At 43.4% G+C, this 21,670-nt stretch overlaps 1 protein-coding gene across 1 annotated transcript; it reads right to left on the bottom strand.

Moving 5' to 3' along the window:
• Window positions 1-2,035: 2,035 nt before the first annotated feature.
• Window positions 2,036-14,860, bottom strand: LOC110537050 (E3 ubiquitin-protein ligase Praja-2). The gene is made up of 9 exons (XM_021622765.2): window positions 14,744-14,860; window positions 10,010-10,204; window positions 8,540-9,575; window positions 7,872-8,033; window positions 6,909-7,094; window positions 6,566-6,677; window positions 3,971-4,085; window positions 2,841-2,956; window positions 2,036-2,601 (listed from the first exon to the last, which is right to left on the bottom strand). The coding sequence occupies exons 2-9, from the start codon at window positions 10,200-10,202 to the stop codon at window positions 2,476-2,478; spliced, it is 2,046 nt and encodes a 681-aa protein (XP_021478440.1). The 5' UTR covers window positions 10,203-10,204; window positions 14,744-14,860; the 3' UTR covers window positions 2,036-2,475.
• Window positions 14,861-21,670: the final 6,810 nt, after the last annotated feature.

Genomic DNA, 21,670 nt, shown 5'->3' with positions numbered 1-21,670 from the left:
AGTATTCAGACCCCTTGACTTTTGACATTGTATAATGGGTTAAATAAATCTCAGCAATCTACACACAATAACCCATATTAACAAAGCGAAAACAGGTTTTTACATTTTTCTTGCCAATTATAAACATTATTACATAAGTATTCAGATCCTTTGTTATGAGACTTGAAATTGAGCTCAGGTGCATCCTGTTTCCATTGATGATCCTTGATTACTCTACAACTTGGGGTCCACCTGTGGTCAATTCAATTGATTGGACATGACTTGGAAAGGCACACAACCGTATATAAGGTCCCACAGTTGACAGAGCAAAAACCAAGCCATGAAGTCGAAGGAGTTGTCCGTAGAGCTCAGAGACAGGATTGTGTTGAGGCACAGATCTGGGGAAGAGTACCAAAATATATCTGCAGCATTAAAGGTTCCCAAGAACACAGTGGCCTCCATCATTCTTAAATGGGAGAAGTTTGGAACCACCACCACTCTTCCTAGAGCTGGCCTCCCGGTCAAACTGAGCCATCAGAGAAGGGCCTTGGTCAGGGAGTTGATAAAGAACCCGATGGTCACTCTGACAGAGCTCCAGAGTCCCTCTGTGGAGATGGGAGAACCTTCCAGAAGTGCAACCATCTCTGTAGCACTCCACAAGTCAAGGCTTCATGGTAGTGGCCAGATGGAAGCCACTCCTCAGTAAAAAGCACATGACAGCCCGCTTGGAGTTTGCCAAAAGGCACCTAAAATATTCTTAGACCATGAGAAACACGAGTCTCTGGTCTGATGAAACCAAGATTGAACCTTTTGGTCTGAATGCCAAATGTCACGTCTGGAGGAAACCTGGCACGATCCCTACGGTGAAGCATAGTGGTGCCAGTATCATGCTGTGGGGATGTTTTTCAGCCGGCAGGGACTGGGAGACTAGTCAGGATCGAGGGAAAGGTGAACGGAGCGATCCTTGATGAAAACATGCTCCAGAGTGCTCAGTAACTCAGACTGGGCCGAAGGTTCACCTTCCAACAAAACAACGACCCTAAGCACATAGCCAAGACAACGCAGGAGTGGCTTCAGAACAAGTCTCTGAATGTCCTTGAGTGGCCCAGCCAGAGCCCGGACTTGAACCTGATCAAACATCTCTCCTGAAAATAGCTGTGCAGAAATGCTCCCCATCCAACCTGACAGAGCTTGAGAAAAATGGGAGATACTCCCCAAATACAGGTGTGCCAAGCTTGTCGCGACACTCAAGGCTGTAGTCGCTCCTAAAGGTGCTTCAACAAAGTACTGAACACTTATGTAAAGTTTATAAATGAGCAAATATTTCTAAAAACCTGTTTTTGCCTTGTCATTATGGGGTATTGTGTGTAGATTGATGAAAAGCTGTAACGTAACAAACGTGGGAAAAGTCAAGGGGTCTGAATACTTTCCAAATGCACTGTATGTGCATTACTGAGCTCCTTTCCTAAAGCATATTGTTATTTGATGTGTGTGTCAGACTAATTTAAAGAGCTGGGATATTTATTGCCACAGACCTTATTTTGATTGCACTTTTGGCCATGTTAAAAAGACACAGACACAATAGTACTGTTGTGTTTAGCCCAACATGCTTCCCTATGAATAAAGACCATATCTAAAGTAACAAGTGAACAATGCACTGGATTTGAATGAGTATCACATTGTTATAGTTAGCCCATACTATGTCATAAGAATTACTGTAGCTAGTGTAGTTGTAATCGAAAAATGTCCTTGAATGTGTTTGCTATTACACACCTGTATGTCCCTTGTTAGATTTAGCTTTCACAATCATGTCCTGTCATTGTTTATACTTTGTACTTCCAATAAAAAAAAACAACATTCTTGGCTCTTTGAATTCAACAGATCACGTTATTTCTGATTTAGGAAGGTGGAGAAATTAATATACACCATATCTTTGAAATCCTTATTCAGAATACATATTTGATGATCCGCTTACATTGTGAGAAATAAAGGTGGTATGCTAACTATCTGAATGGCTTCTACAGTGGAAGTATACAAACTCTTCGTAAGGAAGTTATTGGTTTTGATAGTTCAAGACTTACCCACACTACAGCCTTTATTGAACATGGGAACCAAAATGATTTTGAAGTTAGTACAATGTGAGGGACATAAGCAATGCTTTCATCTGTATTAAAAAAAATGTGCAAGTAAAATCTTAAATGCTTTAACGAAAATCTAGGATAAACAAAGATTGCAATTTCCTAATTTTATATCCTTCATTAAAACATACATTCGTAACAAAGACTTGACATTATACAGATAATATTTTCTCAGAAAATAAGCCTGAACTGTCTCTCAGACATAGATCTTGAACTTGTTTACATGTGCAGAACTAATTCAATATCATTCATAGAGTTACATTGCAGAGAGCGACAATGAAAGAAAAAGTAATAAGAATTATTTTTCATTGAAGCGTTACAGGCCTCTTTTCTGGCTGCTGATTGGTAACCAGTGGATTCACCGCATTCCGGCTGCGCTGTGATTGGACGGTGGGATGTCCTGATCCGACACAAACGAGGTGTTAGCAGTGGTCTCCATGACAACAGGCGACAGTATGTGACGACAGACAGGGCAAGTCCCAGACTAGAGAGAAAAGATACCATAACAGTCAGTATAAACATTTCCATATCATCACTCAAAATACATTGACACAGACCAGGAGCTAAACTGAATATAGGCTGATGCCACCACCCTCATCACTTAAATTACATGATTATGTGTAGTACAGGCCATGTACATAAAGGCTTTAGGAAGGAGAGTCTGAATGGGCTTCACAATAAGTTATTCTCCACACACAGAGGCCCTCAGTCAGTCACACATACCTTTTGGAGCCAGAGAGTCACGCAGATCTTGTGGAACATGTGGTGGCACGGCAGCTGGGTTGCAATCTCGTCTTTGACGTACTCACCACAGCAGATGGCACAGCAATGTTCCTGACCTAGAGAGGGAAAGGAAAAAGGCGAGAGAAAGACAAGGATAAAGAGAGGCGCACAAGAAGAACTAATCATAATGTCCGAGAGTGGCGTTGGGCCATTTGTCACTACATGTTCTGCAGCCCCGGCCTCATCCACTCTGTTCTGTATTCACAGCCCCACACGTTTACATTCCATCAGGCTCCATTCACTCGATCCACAAGCACACAGATGGAACCGCTCGCTCCGACACGGCATGACAAATGGCGGCCATCTCGACACCTGCTTACCGCAATTTATTCCCGGGGACACACGGCGTGTCAAACTTGACGAGACACCGGACACATTTACATTATGTGCCCATCATTCATACAATGCATTGCTTTACGCACGGCGAGTTATTTCTTATCCTGACACCACATCGCCTTTCTTAATCAACATTGGATCAGTAACAGCAGAATATTTACATATGGAATGCATCGATGTGTTGAGACAAACAGCCTGCAGATGTCTTTATGATCAATTTCATGCAGACTTATGAGCACAGTGCTCTGAGTCTATATATTAGCAGCTGGTTTCCTTTAGTGTCAGTCTGGACTGGATTGCCGGTCCAGCCGGCTAATAGTAAAAATTAGTGCAAGACTGAGGGTGGGGATTTACAGAGTGGACAGTCCCACTAATTATATGTCTTTTGATCCTGATACAAAAGGCACTCCATGTTGGTATTAACCACTGCATTAGCTAGGCCATTTACACTAGCTAGCACATGTCAACATTAAAATAACTCATCTTACTCCTTCCACCACTGCAAATATGGGTTTGCTTGATCTTTTTCAAAGAGTATTGTGAATTATGACATTGATGGCATCCTTGAAGGTATTGCACATTAAGCAGCATTTCACCTCTTACACCCAGAATGACGGAGTCTCTTGTTGCCAACGCTAAAATGGGAAATTGCACACAGCCAATTCAAAGGAAGCAGAGGGAAGGGCTAGTCTGTTGGGTCCTACCACTGTGGTCTTCTAGCAATGTGAACTTACCAGTGGGGTCCTCCAATATGGTGATCTGAGGCAGACACTCTATAATCTGTTCTGTAGCCGGAGGGTGGGCCTGCTCCACATCAATGGCCAGGGACTCCAGGTGGGCTAGAGCTGCCTGTGAACCACAACAACATCAGGTGCCAACGTCCCTATGTATTTACATGGATGGGTACAATGTAATTAAAGTGTAGGTAGGTAAACATTGTTAAGAATGGGTACAAGACAGCAACAAGTTATTAGTAGTATGTACGGGATATGCATGGTATACATCGTCCAACGAAATGCTCACTTGCAGGTTCCTTCTGGACAATGCAACAACAATAAGAAAAATAAAATATATTCTAGGATAAGTATTATACAGGAAGGCACAATTTATAGTACAATATTTACACCAGCAATATAATACGTCTGGTAGCAGCAGTTGTGATGTGTGCTAAGGTGGGGAGAATCAGAGCAGGTGGTCTGTCCAGTTCATGTGTTCAGCAGTCACATGGCTTATAGATAGAAACAGTTTTTGAGCCCATTGGTATCAGACTCATGCTCAGATACCGTCTGCCAGACGGTAAAGGAGTAAACAAGCTCATGGCTGGGATGGAGCAATTCCTGTACCAAGCAATGATGCGACCGGTCAGGATGCTCTCGATGGTGCAGCGGTAGTATTTGGAAAGGACCGCCTTAGGAAGTAGAGACACTGTTGTTGGTCCATGACAAGTCCTTGTGATGTGGACGCCGAGGAATTTAAAACTTGTATCTCTCTACTACAGTCCCATTGATGTGGATTGGGCAATGTTCCCTCTGTTTCCTTAAGTCAACAATAAATTATTTGGTTTTGCTGACGTTGAGGGAGAGGTTGTTCTCATGACTCCACAATGCCAGTTCACTTACCACCTCCCTATAGGCTGACTCATCGTTGTTGGTTATCAGGCCTACAACCGTGGTGTCGTCAGCAAGCGTGATAGAGTTGGTGAGGGGCAAAGTTCATGCAGTCGTAGGTAAACGGAGTGCAGCAGAGGGCTGAGGAGGAGTTGTTGCCAATTCTCACAGCCTGTGGTCTGTCCATCAGGAAGTCCAGGATCCAGTTGCAAAGGGTAGTGTCGAGACCCAGGGCTCTGAGTTTGGTGTCGAGCTTGGAGGGAACAATAGTGTTGAATGCTGAACTATTGTCAATAAAACAGCACTCATGTAGTTGTTCCTTTCCTCCAGAATGTGTTACTGCCATCTTCCGTGGATCTGTGGGAGCTGTAGGAAAATTGGAGTGGGTCCAGTGTGCCTGGCATGCTGGCTTTGATGTGGGCCATGACCAGCCTCTTGAAGCACTTCATGATGACAGAGGTTAGCGTGACGAGTGTTTTTCTTTGGCACTGGGACGATGGTCTCCTTAAAGCAGGTGGACACTACAGCCTAGGCCAGGGACAGTTTGAAGATGTCCGAAAAGACGCCCGCCAGCTGGTCAGCACACACTCAGAAGATGCAGCCAAAGATGCCTGAGCCGGCGGCTGTGATTCTTCACACTTGAGTTTCTCACGTCAGCCTCGGAGAGTAGAAGCACCTGGTCACCCAGAGCAGCGAGAATCTTCCTGGATGGCTCTGTATTGTCTGCCTTGAAGCAAGCATATAGAATGTGTTAAGTGCATTGGGGAGTGAGGTGTCAGTGGGTACCGCACAGCTGGATTTACCTTTGTAGTCTTTGATAGTCTGTAGTCCTTGCCACATGCAATGTGAGTGATTGGACGTACATCAATTCAAGATTGAGTCTGTCTTTTTGCCTTCCTAAGTCGGAGTTCGCTCTGCTGACATTGAATGCTGCAGTACAGGCTCTCAGCATTGTACGGATACCTCCGTTCATCCAGGGTTTTTGGTTTGAGTATGGGTACATCATCAACACACTTCCTAATAAAGCCTATGACTGACAATGTGTATTCCTCAATGTTGATGGATGAGTCCTGGGTTGACGAATCTTTGAACATATTCCATTCAGTATTCTCTAAACAATCCTGCAGCATTGAGTCTGCCTCCTCTGTCCAGCACCTCACTATTATCTGTGTTGGTGGCTCCCTCGAGTTGCTGCTTGTAGGCAGGGAGTAGGAACCTAGAGACGTGATCTGATTGGCCGAAGTGGGGCGGTGGAAGGCTTTGTACGCATCGCGGATGTTTGTGTATACATGGTCAAGCACAGCGGATCCTTTTGTGGGGAAGGATACAGGTTGGTAATATTTTGGGAAAATTTGCTTTAGGCGAGCTAGGTTCAAGTCACCCAAGTCTTGCTGGTTAATGATCTTGTACAGTTCGCTGAGTGCCACCTTGGTGTTTGCTTGTGGCGATATGTACACAGCTGTGATACCACACGTGAAATTCCTCTGCATATAGTGGGAGGGGGCGGTAGTTTAGCATCATAAACTCCAGGTCAGATGAGCAGGAGCTCAATGTGTGAACATAGGATGGCACAATCTTGAAAAGCACACTTGAAGCAAAAACGTTTAGAGATGGAATGGTGAACAAATATGATCCTAAGACCTTTCTGTCTGCACTTATGTGTCATGTGGACTTGATTAGAGTGACTCGTGTCATAGTAAGAGTCTAGGGTTTTAGCCTTACCTCCATAGCTTGGGCCAGACGCTCTTCAAGAGCCATGTATGTGAGGAGCTGAGGATCCACATAGGAGATAGCCTGGGCCATCCCAAAGCCCTCTCCAAAGTCATCTAGCAACCTAAGATGAAGCAAAAAAAGTATTATTTTTCAGATAACGTTATTCCTGGTCAGGAAACCTCCTGGCCCTGCATACATCTACCACGTTGCAAATGTCAACTCATCAAAGTACATTACAGGAGTAAAACGTCAAACATTATACACACCTCCAGAAAATGAACACAAAATCACAATAGAAATCTATCCATCTATCTCTCACAATTTGGAGTTAAAACTCCAAATTGTTCCCCACCTCCACTCAGCGTCCAGGTCCTCGCTCAAGCTGGAGTCATCCTCCAGGTTGTTGTTCCCATCCAGGATGAAGAGGCCTGGGTGGACAAAGTGACTCATGCCATCTGGGTCTTCGTCACTACTGCTGCCCGTCTCCTCGTTGTACATCAACCACGGTATCTCTCCCTCCTCCAGAGGGGTCGGCTCCCTGCACAGCGCGCACACACACACACGGGTTGATCTCATTGGGCACCAGACTGAAGAAAACTGACAAACAGGGAGAGACTTGTCCAATAAGAAACAATCATTTCCATTTTGTGCCGCCCTAAATGGACATGACCAACTTTTCATCTTGCAAATGAGAATCAAAAATAGTATGCACTGGAAATGTAGGCTATGCAGACAGGTATTTATTTCTGTGTATTGTTAGATATTACTGCACTCCTGGAGTTAAGAACAAGCATTTCGCTACACCCGCAATAACATCTCCTAAATATGTATGTGACCAATAACATTTGATTTGATCAAATGATATACATGTACAGTAGTTGGCATATCTTAGCTAGTTAATCATCAAATCATTATCCATGGAAATGATTCAGCCTACCTCAACTGATTTAATTTATTAATGTAAGACCTTGCTTGGAGACTGTGCTGCTGTGCCACTTAATCGTTATTCCAGCCCACACCTTGGTTCCACATCACAGCATTAACACATGGAGGTGTCTGAGGGTTGGCTGTGCTTACCAATGACATTATACACTATAGAATATATAGTATACATTATATATACGTAAGTTAAATGCACTGGTCCCCCAGTCCCAATTTCAATACTTCCTCATTTAACTACTCATATCTGCATTACTCTAGATTAGTACATGCATTTAGGCCACTCCCAAGCCATTGATAGCATTTATCATAAGTGACCGTATAACGCTGTATTATGTTGCAGGTTATCAGGAGTGACCCGTATTTTGCTGCTTACTCAGGGGGCAGGCTGAGCTCGGGGACGTCCTCAAGACCGCTGCTGTGCAGTTCGTCTAGGCCGGGTAGCGTCACCCAGCTCTCCTGACTGGAGCCACGCTCCTTCTCCAGGCCAGAGTCCGACGTCCACAAGGCTGACCACTCCCCCTCGCTGCACTCCGAGCTACAGACACACAACACACACATGCGTCAGTCCACCTAGTAAGCACCCCCACCTAATCTGCTTAGCAGAGGTCTCAGCAGTAAAAACACAAGCGCTTCGCTAGCAACCTCCGCTTCCTCAACCCTCAATTGACACTATCAGGACAACAGACAGCTTCGTGTACACACTTTCACAGAAAGGCAACAATAGGATTGTGAGTTGCAAAGTCAATGATCATCAGATACCTAGAAAATGCCTTGTCTAACATTTATGTATAATTCCAAATGCAGATAAACTATAGTGGAATGTTAAACTGATATTTTCCTATCACAGAAATCTGACACTTATGATTAGATCACACTGACCATTACATATATATCCCACTGACCATTTTTTTATATATATATATATATATATATATATATATATATTACTAATATATACACACACGGTCTTGTACTATTTTATTACAATCTAAGAGCAATAAAAGGGTGATATGTAAAAATGACAATAAAGGTATATTAAACCTTTCCTCTGCCTTCATGAAAGGAACACCCGTCTCATTGAAGTCCTCCAGCTCTTCCCAGATGTCCTTTTCATCATCAGAAATACATTTGCTACAAGCTTCTCCATATTCACCCCTCCTCTCGATAGGGCTAAGCCCATATGAATCAGTCGGAGGGTAATCAAAGAGAAACTCCTGGTTTGGCCTTTCCGTTTGTGTCAGGAAGAATGGTGGTGCGGACACACACTTGGTCTTGCTGGCCTGTTGTGCTGAGCCACAGTGTGCCTCCTCGCCATGAGAACTCTTCCACTTCTCCAGGTGTGTTTCACTAGTCTGCTTACGAATTTTGGGCCTAACCACCATCTCTGACTGGGTCCCCCTCTGGTCGTTGTTCCCCAGCTCAGCAGGACCTTTGGGGCCAACAGTTGCTAGGTCCTCTGGTGTTCGGAACTCAGTGCTGATTTCCAGGTGATCTGTTCTGTTGTGTTCTGATATATTCCACTCAGGAGGGATTTCTTCTGTGTTAGAATCTGATCTAGGATCTGTTCTAGAATCTTTCACTGACTCAGTGTCTCTGAGGGAACAGTCTGTCGTCCCTTCACTAGATTGTGTGTACAAATACGAGTGCAAACCGCTGAGATAGTCAAACTCTTTACCCAGCTCGAAGATCATGTCATCCAGTCTTTTCTGGAGACCGTGAGATGCGTCGGAACCTTGTCCCCCCTCCTCCTCGCCGCCACTACTGTCCGGCTCGTAAGCATCAATATTTACAATGCTCAATATGCTGGAATTAGAAGGGTTGCTGTCCTCGTCCTCGGGGATAGGCCATGCACTAGCTTCTGCACTTTTCTTCGAGACACCATTTTGGTCCTGGTCTGAGGCTACAGGTTGGTCACTCTTTTTGTAGTGGATGGAGTGGGCTTCCGATGACTGCCTAGAAGTTGACTGTTTCTTGTGGGGAGGATCTTTGCCAGATTTGATTTTCACCTCTGGGTGAACCGAATTCGATGAGACAGGAAAGATGGCGTGAAGCATCGAGGAGATGTTTCCTTTTGAAGCTAGAAAGGAGAAAGGCATTTAGTTACAGCTAAAACATCTACTATTACCATGACTTGCCAATACACAACTATTATACTTGCTAAATACTGACATAGCATGCAGCAGCTCCAGCCAGCCACCATTTATGGAGCAGATTGGGGTTTATAGGCTTAGCTGCTCACACTGAATTCCATGTCACAGGATAAATGGATCCAAACCTGCCCCGGTGCAGTGGGTGCAGCACTTACTCACATGCTGCTGCTCACTACAGGAGTTGCTTAGTGGTCTGCCATGATGTCAAAGAAATAATAAACATAACTTCAATTGATTTGTTGACCTTGATATCATGTAGAAATATAGGCCTGACTCAAATAGCCTACAAGCTTGTTCCTCAGCTATTCAATACACTGCAAATGGGACTTAGTGGTATTTATCTACTGCACCGTGAACGTACATATGGAATGCGCTCTACGGACACCGTCCATTTCCGTATCGGGCCAATCCTCCACGCTGGCTGGGTTCCTGTGCTTGGCAGAGGTTGGACGGAAGCTAACGTATGCATGCCTCCTGCCGTATCGCCTTCCTGTGATTGTCTGATGTCCACCAGGTGGTTTGGGCCAGGCTGGTTTGCCAGCTTCCTGACCCATCACTACAGAGAGAAAATAACAACATTGCAACTTTTAATTTGGAGCCTTGTGTTTCAAAGAGTGACTGATGGTCTACTTTCAGGTTCGATTAAACCTACTGGTTGATTCGATGCCAGCAAAGCCAAAAATATTTTTGGTACCTCAGATTATTCTGGCAATTCTCACGTAGAAACTTAATTGAAAGGAAGAATGTTAAACATGCTTTCTACATTTGCATTGCAAACATCTTTTTTTTTAGATCCTGATGAAAGTGACTTCAGCCCTAGAGTACAGTCGCTAAGTATTAACAACCCCTTCCCTTTTATCACATTGTTATGTTACAGCCTTATTCAAAAAAATGTATCCCCCCTTCAATCTTCACACAATACCCCATAATGACAAAGTGAAAATAAACAGAAATACCTTATTTACATAAGTATTCAGACCCTTTGCTATGAGAATCGAAATTGAGCTCAGGTGCATCCTGTTTCCATTGATCATCCCTGAGATGTTTCTACAACTCGATTGGAGTCCACCTGTGGTAAATTTAATTGATTGGACATGATTTGGAAAGGCACACACCTGTCTATATAAAAGGTCCCACAGTTGACAGTGCATGTCAGAGCAAAAACCAAGCCATGAGGTCAAAGGAATTGTCCGTAGAGCTCCAAGACAGGAGGCACAGATCTGGGGAAGGGTACCAAAACATTTCTGCAGCATTGAAGGTTCCCAAGAACACAGTGGCCTCCATCATTCTTAAATGGAAGAAGTTTGGAACCACCAACACTCTTCCTAGAGCTGGCCACCTGGCCAAACTGAGTAACCGGGGGAGAAGGGCCTTGGTCAAGGAAGTGACCAGGTGCCCAATTGTCACTCTGACAGTAGTGATGCACCGATAACATTCTTGTCCAATACCGATATTTTCCTTGCCAAAAAACCTGATACCAATATTTACATTTTTGTGTCCTTTTAAGCACTCTAGTAGTTAAATAGTTAAGACACAGAGGTCTAAGGCACTACATCTCAGTGCAAGAGGCTTCACTACAGTCCCTGGTTCGAATCCGTGATTGGGAGTCCCATAGGGCGGCGGCGGCACACAATTGGCCCAGTGTTGTCTGGGTTTGACCAGGGTAGGCCGTCATTGTAAATAAAAAAAAAATGGTTCTTAACGGACTTCCCTAGTTAAATAAACGGTTACACACACACACACAGAGAGAGAGATCAAAAAGTTGTTGGCATTCACGTATGACCCCATTACCAGTAAAACATAATCAAAACCTATTTCTTTCACTTGCTGTGCTGTTTCATTGTTCATTTGTTTCATTCTCAACCAGGATTTCATCATACATGTCAAGCAGTGACGTTTCAGCTGTCTGTCCATGGCTTCTCTTCCTCGGTGTGCACTGTCAATGTGTCTGTTTCCATCTTGTCCAGCGGTGTATGTAACATTTCACGTAAACCCTGTTTCTTGTCTGCATCGAACATCCTTGATGAAAACCTCATCCAGAGAGATCAGGACCTCAGACTGGGGCGAAGGTTCCCCTTCCAACAGGACGACACTAGGCACACAGCCAAGGCAACGCAGGAGTGGCTTCTGGACAAGTCTCTGAATGTCCTTGAGTGGCCCAGCCAGAGCCTGGACTTGAATTTGATCGAACATCTCTGGAGAGACCAGAAAATAGCTGTGCAGCGACACTCCCCATCCAACCTGACAGTGCTTGAGAGGATCTGCAGAGAAGAATGGGAGAAACTCCCCAAATACAGGTGTGCCAAGCTGATAGCGTCATACCCAAGAAGACTCAAGGCTGTAATCGCTGCCAAAGGTGCTTCAACAAATTACTGAGTAAAGGGTCTGAATACTTATGTAAATGTGATCTCAGTAAAAAAAAAATTAAAAAGTACACATTTGCAAAAATGTCTAAAAACCTGTGTTTTGCTTTGTCATTATAGGGTAGTGTTTGTACATTGATGAGGAGGAAAAACAACAATCAATTTTAGAGCAAGGCTGTAACATTACAAAACATTGAAAAAGTCAAGAGGCCTGAATACTTTCCGAATGCAATGTATACATGCCTCCTGTAAGACCCTATGATCTGTGAACTGTACATGATGATGCAGACATCTTGGTTCATAATATTTATAGTGTGCTCTAACATATGCAGTATGTCTAAATTCTGAAATAGAATTTCACATGACATGTATTCATTCAACATAAAAAATATGAATGTTAATATCCAGGTTGTATCACAACCGGCAGTAATTGGGAGTCCCTTAGGGCGGTGCACAATTGGCCCAGCATCAGAGTTTGGCCGGTGTAGTCAGTCATTGTAAATAAGAATTTGTTCCTAACGGACTTGCCTAGTTAAATAAAACATCTCAAAAGTATCCTTTTTGATTTTGTTCATTTGAAGACATTGTTTGGAACAATATACTCTACAAGTACATCAGATTTCCAGTGGGCTCACTACTAATTCTGAAGATTTGATACATTTTATAAGCACCACCAACACAGTGACTTGGAAAATGGATTCAAAGGGGACTCCCTTCTGCTGGTAATTTGTTGAATGTTTAATCCTAAAGGAGGGCTGTGATTGGTTAATGACCTCATTTCTATGTATCATATCATATATCATATGGGTCATATCATTAAAAGGGCCAGAGAGCTCACTCTGGAAATTTGACGTGTTTGAAGAGTATATTGTCACAAATATGTCTAACAAATAAGCTAAATCAAATGTGGTACTTTTGAGATACATATGTATTTATGTTGAATAAATAAGAAACATTCAGAATCTAGATATAGTCCATATTGTCAAAATATACCTATTTGTCTAAAAAGAGTTAGTGTGAGAATACCTGCATTTTTAAAAAAAAATGTATAGCTTTGATCCAGATACAAGAAACACTGCTGCAAACCATAACATTAGTGGAGGCCTTCTTTACACTTAAAAACAGTCTGGAAAAGTTAGCAAATAAAAGCAAAACAACAAATTGGATTAACATGACATGAAAGCAAAGTAAACATTCATGGACTTGCTAAAACAATTGTTCAACTAGCTACAGATGTGACCAAAATTGACATGAAAGGGGAGAAGGTTTTATACTACCAAATTCAGTACTAACAGTTAAATTATCCCAACAAATGATAGGTCTATATGAAGTGATTTCAGTGGCAACAAAAATTGCATTTGAATGCCATATTTCTTTATTTGTATTAGGATAATGAATTGAATATTTTTGAATATGTAATGCACAAATTGAATCATGGAATTCAGAAATGTAACTTTCATTCCATGATTTGAAACTGAATTGAATAAATATTGCATTTCATTTTAAAATTCAATCCGTTCAATATTGATATTTGATTTCAATATGGTAGATGTTGCATTCATCGTCTGTATCAAGTTTACAACTGATAAACTTGAAATTATCAAAGTTTCATATATAAACATCTCAGATGAATTCATATTCACTTTTAAAATGCAGCTCATAAAATGTAGATTCAAAACCAGAGACAACATCCTGGAGAACAGAGAATCAAACACTCACTGTGGTAAACAAACTTCTGGCCGTTTTTGAAGCCAATGTGGCATGTTTAATTTATTTCCTACCAATAAATTTGGCTCTAGCTATTATGACACCATTTTTGAATGCTAAGACTCTCTGGCGGATTGGCGTGCCTTATGTTCCCCTCTATGATGATCACAGGCTGAGTTAGAAGGCCCCCCCCCATAAGAATATAGTTGAAATGCCCTGTCATAACCCTTCTACTGATAGCCTTTCCACTCCCTATTTAATCTTGCTCTTGTGACGGTTTATTTATCCCAACCTGCTACATGAATTATCCTAAACTGCAGCGTTAATTGGCCTAACCTGATACAAAAAGTCAAATCTGACGTTAATGTGACAAGAACTAGATCCCTTCTAGCCATGACCTCTTGGTGACTGACTTAGTTCGAACCTGGTCTCCTGCATGTCACAAGACTGTAAAGGACACCGATTTTGTTGATACAATTATTTTACAAGCTAGCTTGATAGCAAGCTAATAGCAAACAAACACTTTGTTACATTTAAGCAAACTAGACAGCAATGAAACGGAATAAGCAATAGCGTAGCTAACTACATAATTATTGAAACCGGCTTGCCATTGTTGTCTAGCTAGCTTGGTTGCAAAGTTGTTTTACTGACGTCATTCGCTAGCTAGATAAATTGCACAGCACCCAAGACAAATAGCTAGTTTACGATAACAGAAGTCAATCTAGTCAGCTGGTTATGTGGCTGCTAGTTGACAGATTAATAGGGTGTATTTTCAGAAAATAAGATTCGTGTTTAGTACACGAAAAAAACCCTTGGCCTTGGCCTAACGTTAGCAAGCTAACGGTATCGTGTTATGCTGGCTAGCTTGTCAAAAGAGCTTCTTCCTCGTCCAGTTAGCTAGCAATTTCCAAACGCCAAGGGACAAAACGGTCCACTTGTTATTAATCAAACATTACCGGTCCCAATATTGCTTGTTTATTTTAACCTATAGCGACAGCCATTATTCAAAGTGATCTCTGTATTACCTGTCCCCCAGGCTTTCTCTCCGTCCGAAACTGCGAAAAAAAAGAGTAAGCTAACGTCATCGGCAAACTTAGTGTCATATGATAGGATTTGTCCAATCAGTTTCCAAAACAGCACTGGCAATCGATAGCCTCTTAGGGATCCGCCCCCTTTTTTCAATTTTCGCCTAAAATTACATACCCAAATCTAACAGCCTGTAGCTCAGGACCTAAAGCAGGGATATGCATATTCTTGATACCATTTGAAAGGGAACACTTTGAAGTTTGTGGAAATGTGAAATGAATGTAGGGTAATATAACTCATTAGATCTTGTAAAATATAATACAAAGAAAAAAACATGTGCTTTTTTGCATTTTTTTGTACCATCATCTTAGAAATGAAAGAGAAAGGCCATAATGTATTTTTAAATTTTTTATTTACCTTTATTTAACCAGGTAGGCCAGTTGAGAACAAGTTTTAATTTACAACTGCAACCTGGCCAAGATAAAGCAAAGCAGTGCAACAAAAACAACAACAGAGAGTTACACATGGAATAAACAAACACACAGTCAATAACACAATATAAAAATCTGTATGCAGTGTGTGCAAATTAAGTAAGGAGGTAAGGCAATAAATAGGCCAGTAGTGGCGAAGTAATTACAATTGAGCAATTTACACTGGAGTGAAACATGTGCAGATGAGGACGTGCAAGTAGAAATACTGGTGTGCAAAAGAGCATAAAAACAAAAACAAATATTATTCTAGCCCAGGCGCAATTTAGAGTTTGGCCACTAGATGTAACCAGTGTACGTGCAAACTTTTAGACTGATCCAATGAACAATTGTATTTCTGTTTAACATTTTGTATCAAGACTGCCCAAATGTGCCTAATTGGTTTATTAATACATGTTCAAGTTCATAACTGTGCACTCTCCTCAAACAATAGCATGGTATTCTTTCACTGTAATAGCTACTGCAAATTGGACAGTACAGGTAGATTAACAAGAATTTAAGCTTTCTACCAACATCAGATGTCCTGGGAAATATGTCCTGGGAAATGTTTTTGTTACTTACACCCTCATGCTAATCACATTACATTATCTCAACTGTCCCGCGGGGGACCCACCGATCCTGTAGAGGGGGATTTAAACTGTGCGTCTACTATAATAAGAGAGACGAGCAGGACACCTCGAGAGCACCCTTACCTGCTGATCTATACATTACGTCTCCATAATCTAGCATGGGTAGGATGGTCATCTGAATCAGGGTTAGTTTGGCAGCTAGGGTGAAAGAGGAGTGAATATGATAGAGGAAACCTGAGCGAAGGGCAGTGTACCATCTAGCCATACTCCCAAGTACTTGTATGAGGTGACTACATCAAGCTCTAAACCCTCAGAGGCAGTAATCACACCTGTGGGGAGAGGGGCATTCTTCTTACCAAACCAAGTGACCTTTGTTTTGGAGGTGTTCAGAACAAGGTTAAGGGTAGAGAAAGCTTGTTGGACACTAAGAAAGCTTTGTTGTAGAGCATTTAACACAAAATCTGTGGAGGGGCCAGCTGAGTATACGACTGTATCATCTGCATTTAAATGGATGAGAGAGAATCCTACTGCCTGAGCTATGTTGTTGGTGTAAATTGAGAAGAGCGTGGGGCCTAGGATTGAGCCTTGGGGTAATCCCTTGGTGACAGGCAGTGGCTGAGACAGCAGATTTTCTGACTTTATACACTGCACTCTTTGAGAAAGGTAATTAGCAAACCAGGACCAATACCCCTCAGAGACACCAATACTCCTTAGCCAGCCCACAAGAATGGAATGGCCTACCATATGAAAAGCTTTGAACAAGTCAATAAAAAGAGGAGAACAACATGCTTAGAATCAAGGGCAATGGTGACATCATTGAGGACATTTAAGGCTGAAGTGACACATCCATAGCCTGAGCGGAATCCAGATTTAATAACAAAGAGAATACTATAGACATCAAGAAAGCCAGTCCGTTGATTACTGACTAGTTTTTCCAACACTTTTGAAAAACAGGGCCTATAACAGTTAGGATCAGCTTGATCTCCCCCTTTAAATAAAGGACGAACCGTAGCAGCCTTAAAAAGGTCAGAGTTTGGCTTGGCGATGATAGGGGCAGCAACCTTAAAGAAGAAAGTGTCTAAACCATCTGACCCAGATGTTTTTTGGGGGGTCAAGTTTCAGGAGCTCCTTTAGCACCTCGGACTCAGTGACTGCCTGTAGGGAGAAACTTTGTAGCGGGGAAGGGGAAAAATAGGGAGAAGCATCGGGGATAGTCACATTAGAAGCGCGGTGGCTAGGAAGCAATGCAGGTGTAGAAGCACGGTGGCTAGGAAAAACTCCCTAGAAAGGCCAAAACCTAGGAAGAAACCTAGAGAGGAACCAGGCTATGAGGGGTGGCCAGTCCTCTTCTGGCTGTGCCAGGTGGAGATTATAACAGAACATGGCCAAGATGTTCAAATGTTCATAAATGACCAGCATGGTCAAATAATAATAATCACAGTAGTTGTCGAGGGTGCAACAAGTCAGCACCTCAGGAGTAAATGTCAGTTGGCTTTTCATAGCCGATCATTAAGAGTATCTCTACCGCTCCTGCTGTCTCTAGAGAGTTGAAAACAGCAGGTCTGGGACAGGTAGCACGTCCAGTGAGCAGGTCAGGGTTCCATAGCCGCAGGCAGAACAGTTGAAACTGGAGCAGCAGCACGGCCAGGTGGACTGGCGACAGCAAGGAGTCATCATGCCAGGTAGTCCTGAGGCATGGTCCAAGGGCTCAGGTCCTCCGAGAGAGAGAAAGAAAGAGAGAATTAGAGAGAGCATACTTAAATTCACACAGGACACCGGATAAGACAGGAGAAGTACTCCAGATATAACAGACTGTTCCTAGCCCCCCGACACATAACCTACTGGAGGCTGAGACAGGAGGGGCCAGGAGACACTGTGGCCCCATCCGATGATACCCCCAGACAGGGCCAAACAGGCAGGATATAACCCCACCCACTTTGCCAAAGCACAGCGCCCACACCACTAGAGGGATATCTTCAACCACCAACTTACCATCCTGAGACAAAGCCGAGTATAGCCCACAAAGATCTCCACCACGGCATACTGTAGGTACAGTATGTACGGCAGGACCAAATCGGAAAGATAGGTAGGAGCAAGCCCATGCAATGCTTTGTAGGTTAGCAGTAAGACCTTGAAATCATCCCTTTCCTCAACAGGAAGCCAGTGTAGGGAGGCTAGCACTGGAGTAATATTATAACATTTTTGGGTTCTAGTCAGGATTCTAGCAGCCGTATTTAGCACTAACTGAAGTTTATCTAGTGCTTTATCCGGGTAGACGTGGGTGAACAGGGCGTACAGGAGGAGACTAAGCACACACCCTTAAGGGGTAGGTGTTGCCCACCCTTACCACCTGGAAGTTCAAGATCCAGTAGCAGAGGGAGGTGTTTAGTCCCAGGGTTCTTAGTATAGTGATGCTCTTGGGGGCACTATGGTCTTGAACGATGAGCTGTAGTCAATGAACAGCATCCCCACCTAGGTGTTCCTACCATCTTTACTTCCACGCATGCAAAGCGCTACCTCACCCTCCATTTGGCAAATCTAAATCAGAATTATATCCCCCTGATTCATTGTTACAAGCAAAAACTAAAAAAGTAAGTACCAATACGAATTTGGTCTGATGAAGCAGATGCTAAGCTATAGGACTGTTTTGTTAGCACAAACTGGAATATGTTCGGAGATTCATCCGATACCATTGAGGAGTTTACCACATTAGTCACGGTGTCACGGCTTTCTTCCTGGGAAGGAGAGGACCAAACCGCAGTGTGGTGTGAATGCATCATTTAATTGATGACGACAAAATAAAAACACGAAGTAAACTGTACAAAACCAAATACACAAATAACGACCGTGAAGCTATCCTAAGAACTGTGCTGACACAAGCAACTAACATAGACAATCACCCACAAACAAACAGTGAAACCCAGGCTACCTAAGTATGATTCTCAATCAGAGACAACTAATGACACCTGCCTCTGATTGAGAACCATACTAGGCCGAAACATAGAAATCCCCAAAATCATAGAAAAACAAACATAGACTGCCCACCCCAACTCACGCCCTGACCATACTAAAGAATGACAAAACAAAGGAAATAAAGGTCAGAACGTGACAGTACCACCCCCCCAAAGGTGCTCTGAAGGAAGGCTCTGGCAGCGCTGGACAGAGGAGCTCTGGCGCCTCTGGACTGAGGGGATCTGGTGCGTCTGGACTGAGGGGCGGAAGCTCTGGCAGCGCCGGACAGGTGGGAGACTCCGGCAGCGCTGGAGAGGAGGAAGGCTCCAGCAGCACTGGACAGGCGGGAGCACCTGTAGGGATGAGACGGAGAGACAGCCTGGTGCGGGGGCCTGCCACCGGAGGGCTGGTGCGTGGAGGTGGTACTGGATAGACCGGACCGTGCAGGCGCACTGGAGCTCTTGAGCACCGAGCCTGCCCAACCTTACTTGGTTGAATGCTCCCGATCGCCCTGCCAGTGTGGCAAGGTGGAATAGCCCGCACTGGGCTGTGCTGGCGAACCGGGGACACCATGCGTAATGCTGGTGCCATGTACGCCGGCCCAAGGAGACGCACTGGAGACCAGATGCGTAGAGCCGGCTTCATGGCACCTGGCTCGATGTCCACTCTAGCCCGGGCCGATGCGAGGAGCTGGTATGTACCGCACCGGGCTATGCACCCGCACTGGCGACACCATGCGCTCCTCAGCATAACATGGTCCCAACTCATGCCCTGACCATACTAAATAATGACAAAACAAAGGAAATAAAGGTCAGAACGTGACACACAGGTTCATTAATAACTGCATCAACGACATTGTCCCTGCAGTGACCATAATTACATATCCCAACCAGAAGCCATGGATTACAGGCAACATCTGCACTGAGTTAAAGGCTAGAGCTGTCGCTTTCCAGGAGCGGAATACTAATCCGGAGACATAAGAAATAATGAACCATCAAACAGGCACAACATGAATACAGGGCAAAGATCAAATCCTACCATAAGGGCGCTGACGGTCGTCGGATGTGGCAGGGCGTGCAAACTATCATGGATTACAATGGGAAACCCAGCCAAAGGGAATCCTTTCCAGGTGGGAAAGGGCAGTGTGGAGTGCAATAAAGATAGCGTCAACTGTGGATCTGTTGGGCCGGTATGAATTGGAGTGGATCTGGAGTGTCTGGGATGATACTGTTGATGTGAGCCATCACCCGCCTTTCGAAGCATTTCATGGCTACAGATGTGAGTGCTACAGGGTGATAGTCATTTAGGCAGGTTATCTTGGGCACAGGGACTATGGTGGTCTGCTTGGAACATATAGGTATTACAGACTTGGTCAGGGAGAGTTTGAAAATGTCTGTGAGGACACTTTCCAGCTGGTTTGCGCAAGCTCGGAGTACACTTCCTGGTAATCCGTCTGGCCCTGAGGCCGAGTGAATGTTAACCTGTTTGAAGGTCTTACTCACATCAGCTACGGAGCGTGTAAGCTCACAGTCGTCCGGAACAGCTGGTGCTCTCATACATGGTTCAGTGTTGCTTGCCTGGAAGTGAGCATAGAAGGAATCTAGCTCTTCTGGTAGGCTCGCATAACTGGGCAGCTGGTGGCTGGGTTTACCTTTCAACCCCTACCAGGCAAGCTCCAAGGCCAGAACTCTTTGACAGCCTCTATGCTGGCTGCTACTCCTCCTCAGGAACAGCCTGCTGCTAGGTGAGTCTGGTGTCCCTCTTTAGTTCACAATGCTTCATGACTTCATTAGAGATACATTTTTTTGCAGTTTTACAGCAAATATCCTGCAATTCTGCCGATTTATTTTTGCTATGGGGTGGAGATAATTTCTGCAGTTTTACAGCTAATCTCCTGCAATCCTACGCATTTTGTAATGACTTATGCCATATGATATCTGAGTGAGAATGACTAACAAAATCATTGTGGGCCCCCTAAAGGTCATGGCCCCTGGGCACCTGCCATGCATGCCCAATCGGTATTCGGCCTTGATTACTACAAGCTTAGATAGCTGGCTAGACTAACTACCAATCTATAAATTGTTAAATGACATGGCTAACTGAGTGAGTGTCAGTGACTGAAATAACAAGAGAAAAAGTGCTGACGCACAACCAAATTTCGTAATTGCACCAGGTGTATTCTGCTATTCTTACTGTTAATATTAAGTTGAGACCCCGACTAAGGTCCTACATTTAAAAAAAGTAATAATAATAATTGTTGGTTTTTTGGGATATGTCGCCGCATATCGGCCAGGGCCCCTAATCGGACGCTTATGTCACTTATGTCTAGAACTGGCCCTGCACACCAGGCTAAAGAGGCTTCATAGAAATTGGTTCCTAAATCAGCTTGAGTTCCAAGCAAGGGATGGGGATCTTTGAAGCTTTCTCCACCAGAGAAAATATTAGAAGAAACATTTATATTGAAGAACATTTGCAGCAAGATAATGATTAATGAGGCAAATCTTTAAACAAGTAAATTAATTCTGCCAAATGTAGATGACTTGACCTTGATGATACAATTACAAAAGTTTATCAAAAACAAGTATTTCGTGTTCTTATTATTAGTATTACTATTATTATTACTTTATTAAGCCTAATAGAGATAAACAGATAATTAACTCTCCAAATTAACCCATTCATATATATTTTTTACCTGTTAGATTTTATACAAATTATGCCATATTTTTCGTCACAAAATGATGTCAGAGTAGGCGTATACAAGTTTCGGTTCTCCTCTACCCTACTGCTACTGACTGTGGCCTGGAGAATGAAGGGAGACGCTTCTCAATTGTAAGATTACTTTCACAAAGGAAACTGGTAATGCTAAGAAAATATTAATTGCGCCTTCGCTTTTCTCAATCCATAATTGCTGACTTAA

The sequence above is a fragment of the Oncorhynchus mykiss genome, chromosome 12 (assembly GCF_013265735.2).
Source record: "Oncorhynchus mykiss isolate Arlee chromosome 12, USDA_OmykA_1.1, whole genome shotgun sequence".
NCBI lineage: Eukaryota > Metazoa > Chordata > Actinopteri > Salmoniformes > Salmonidae > Oncorhynchus > Oncorhynchus mykiss.
This window is presented reverse-complemented; position numbering and strand designations above follow the sequence as displayed.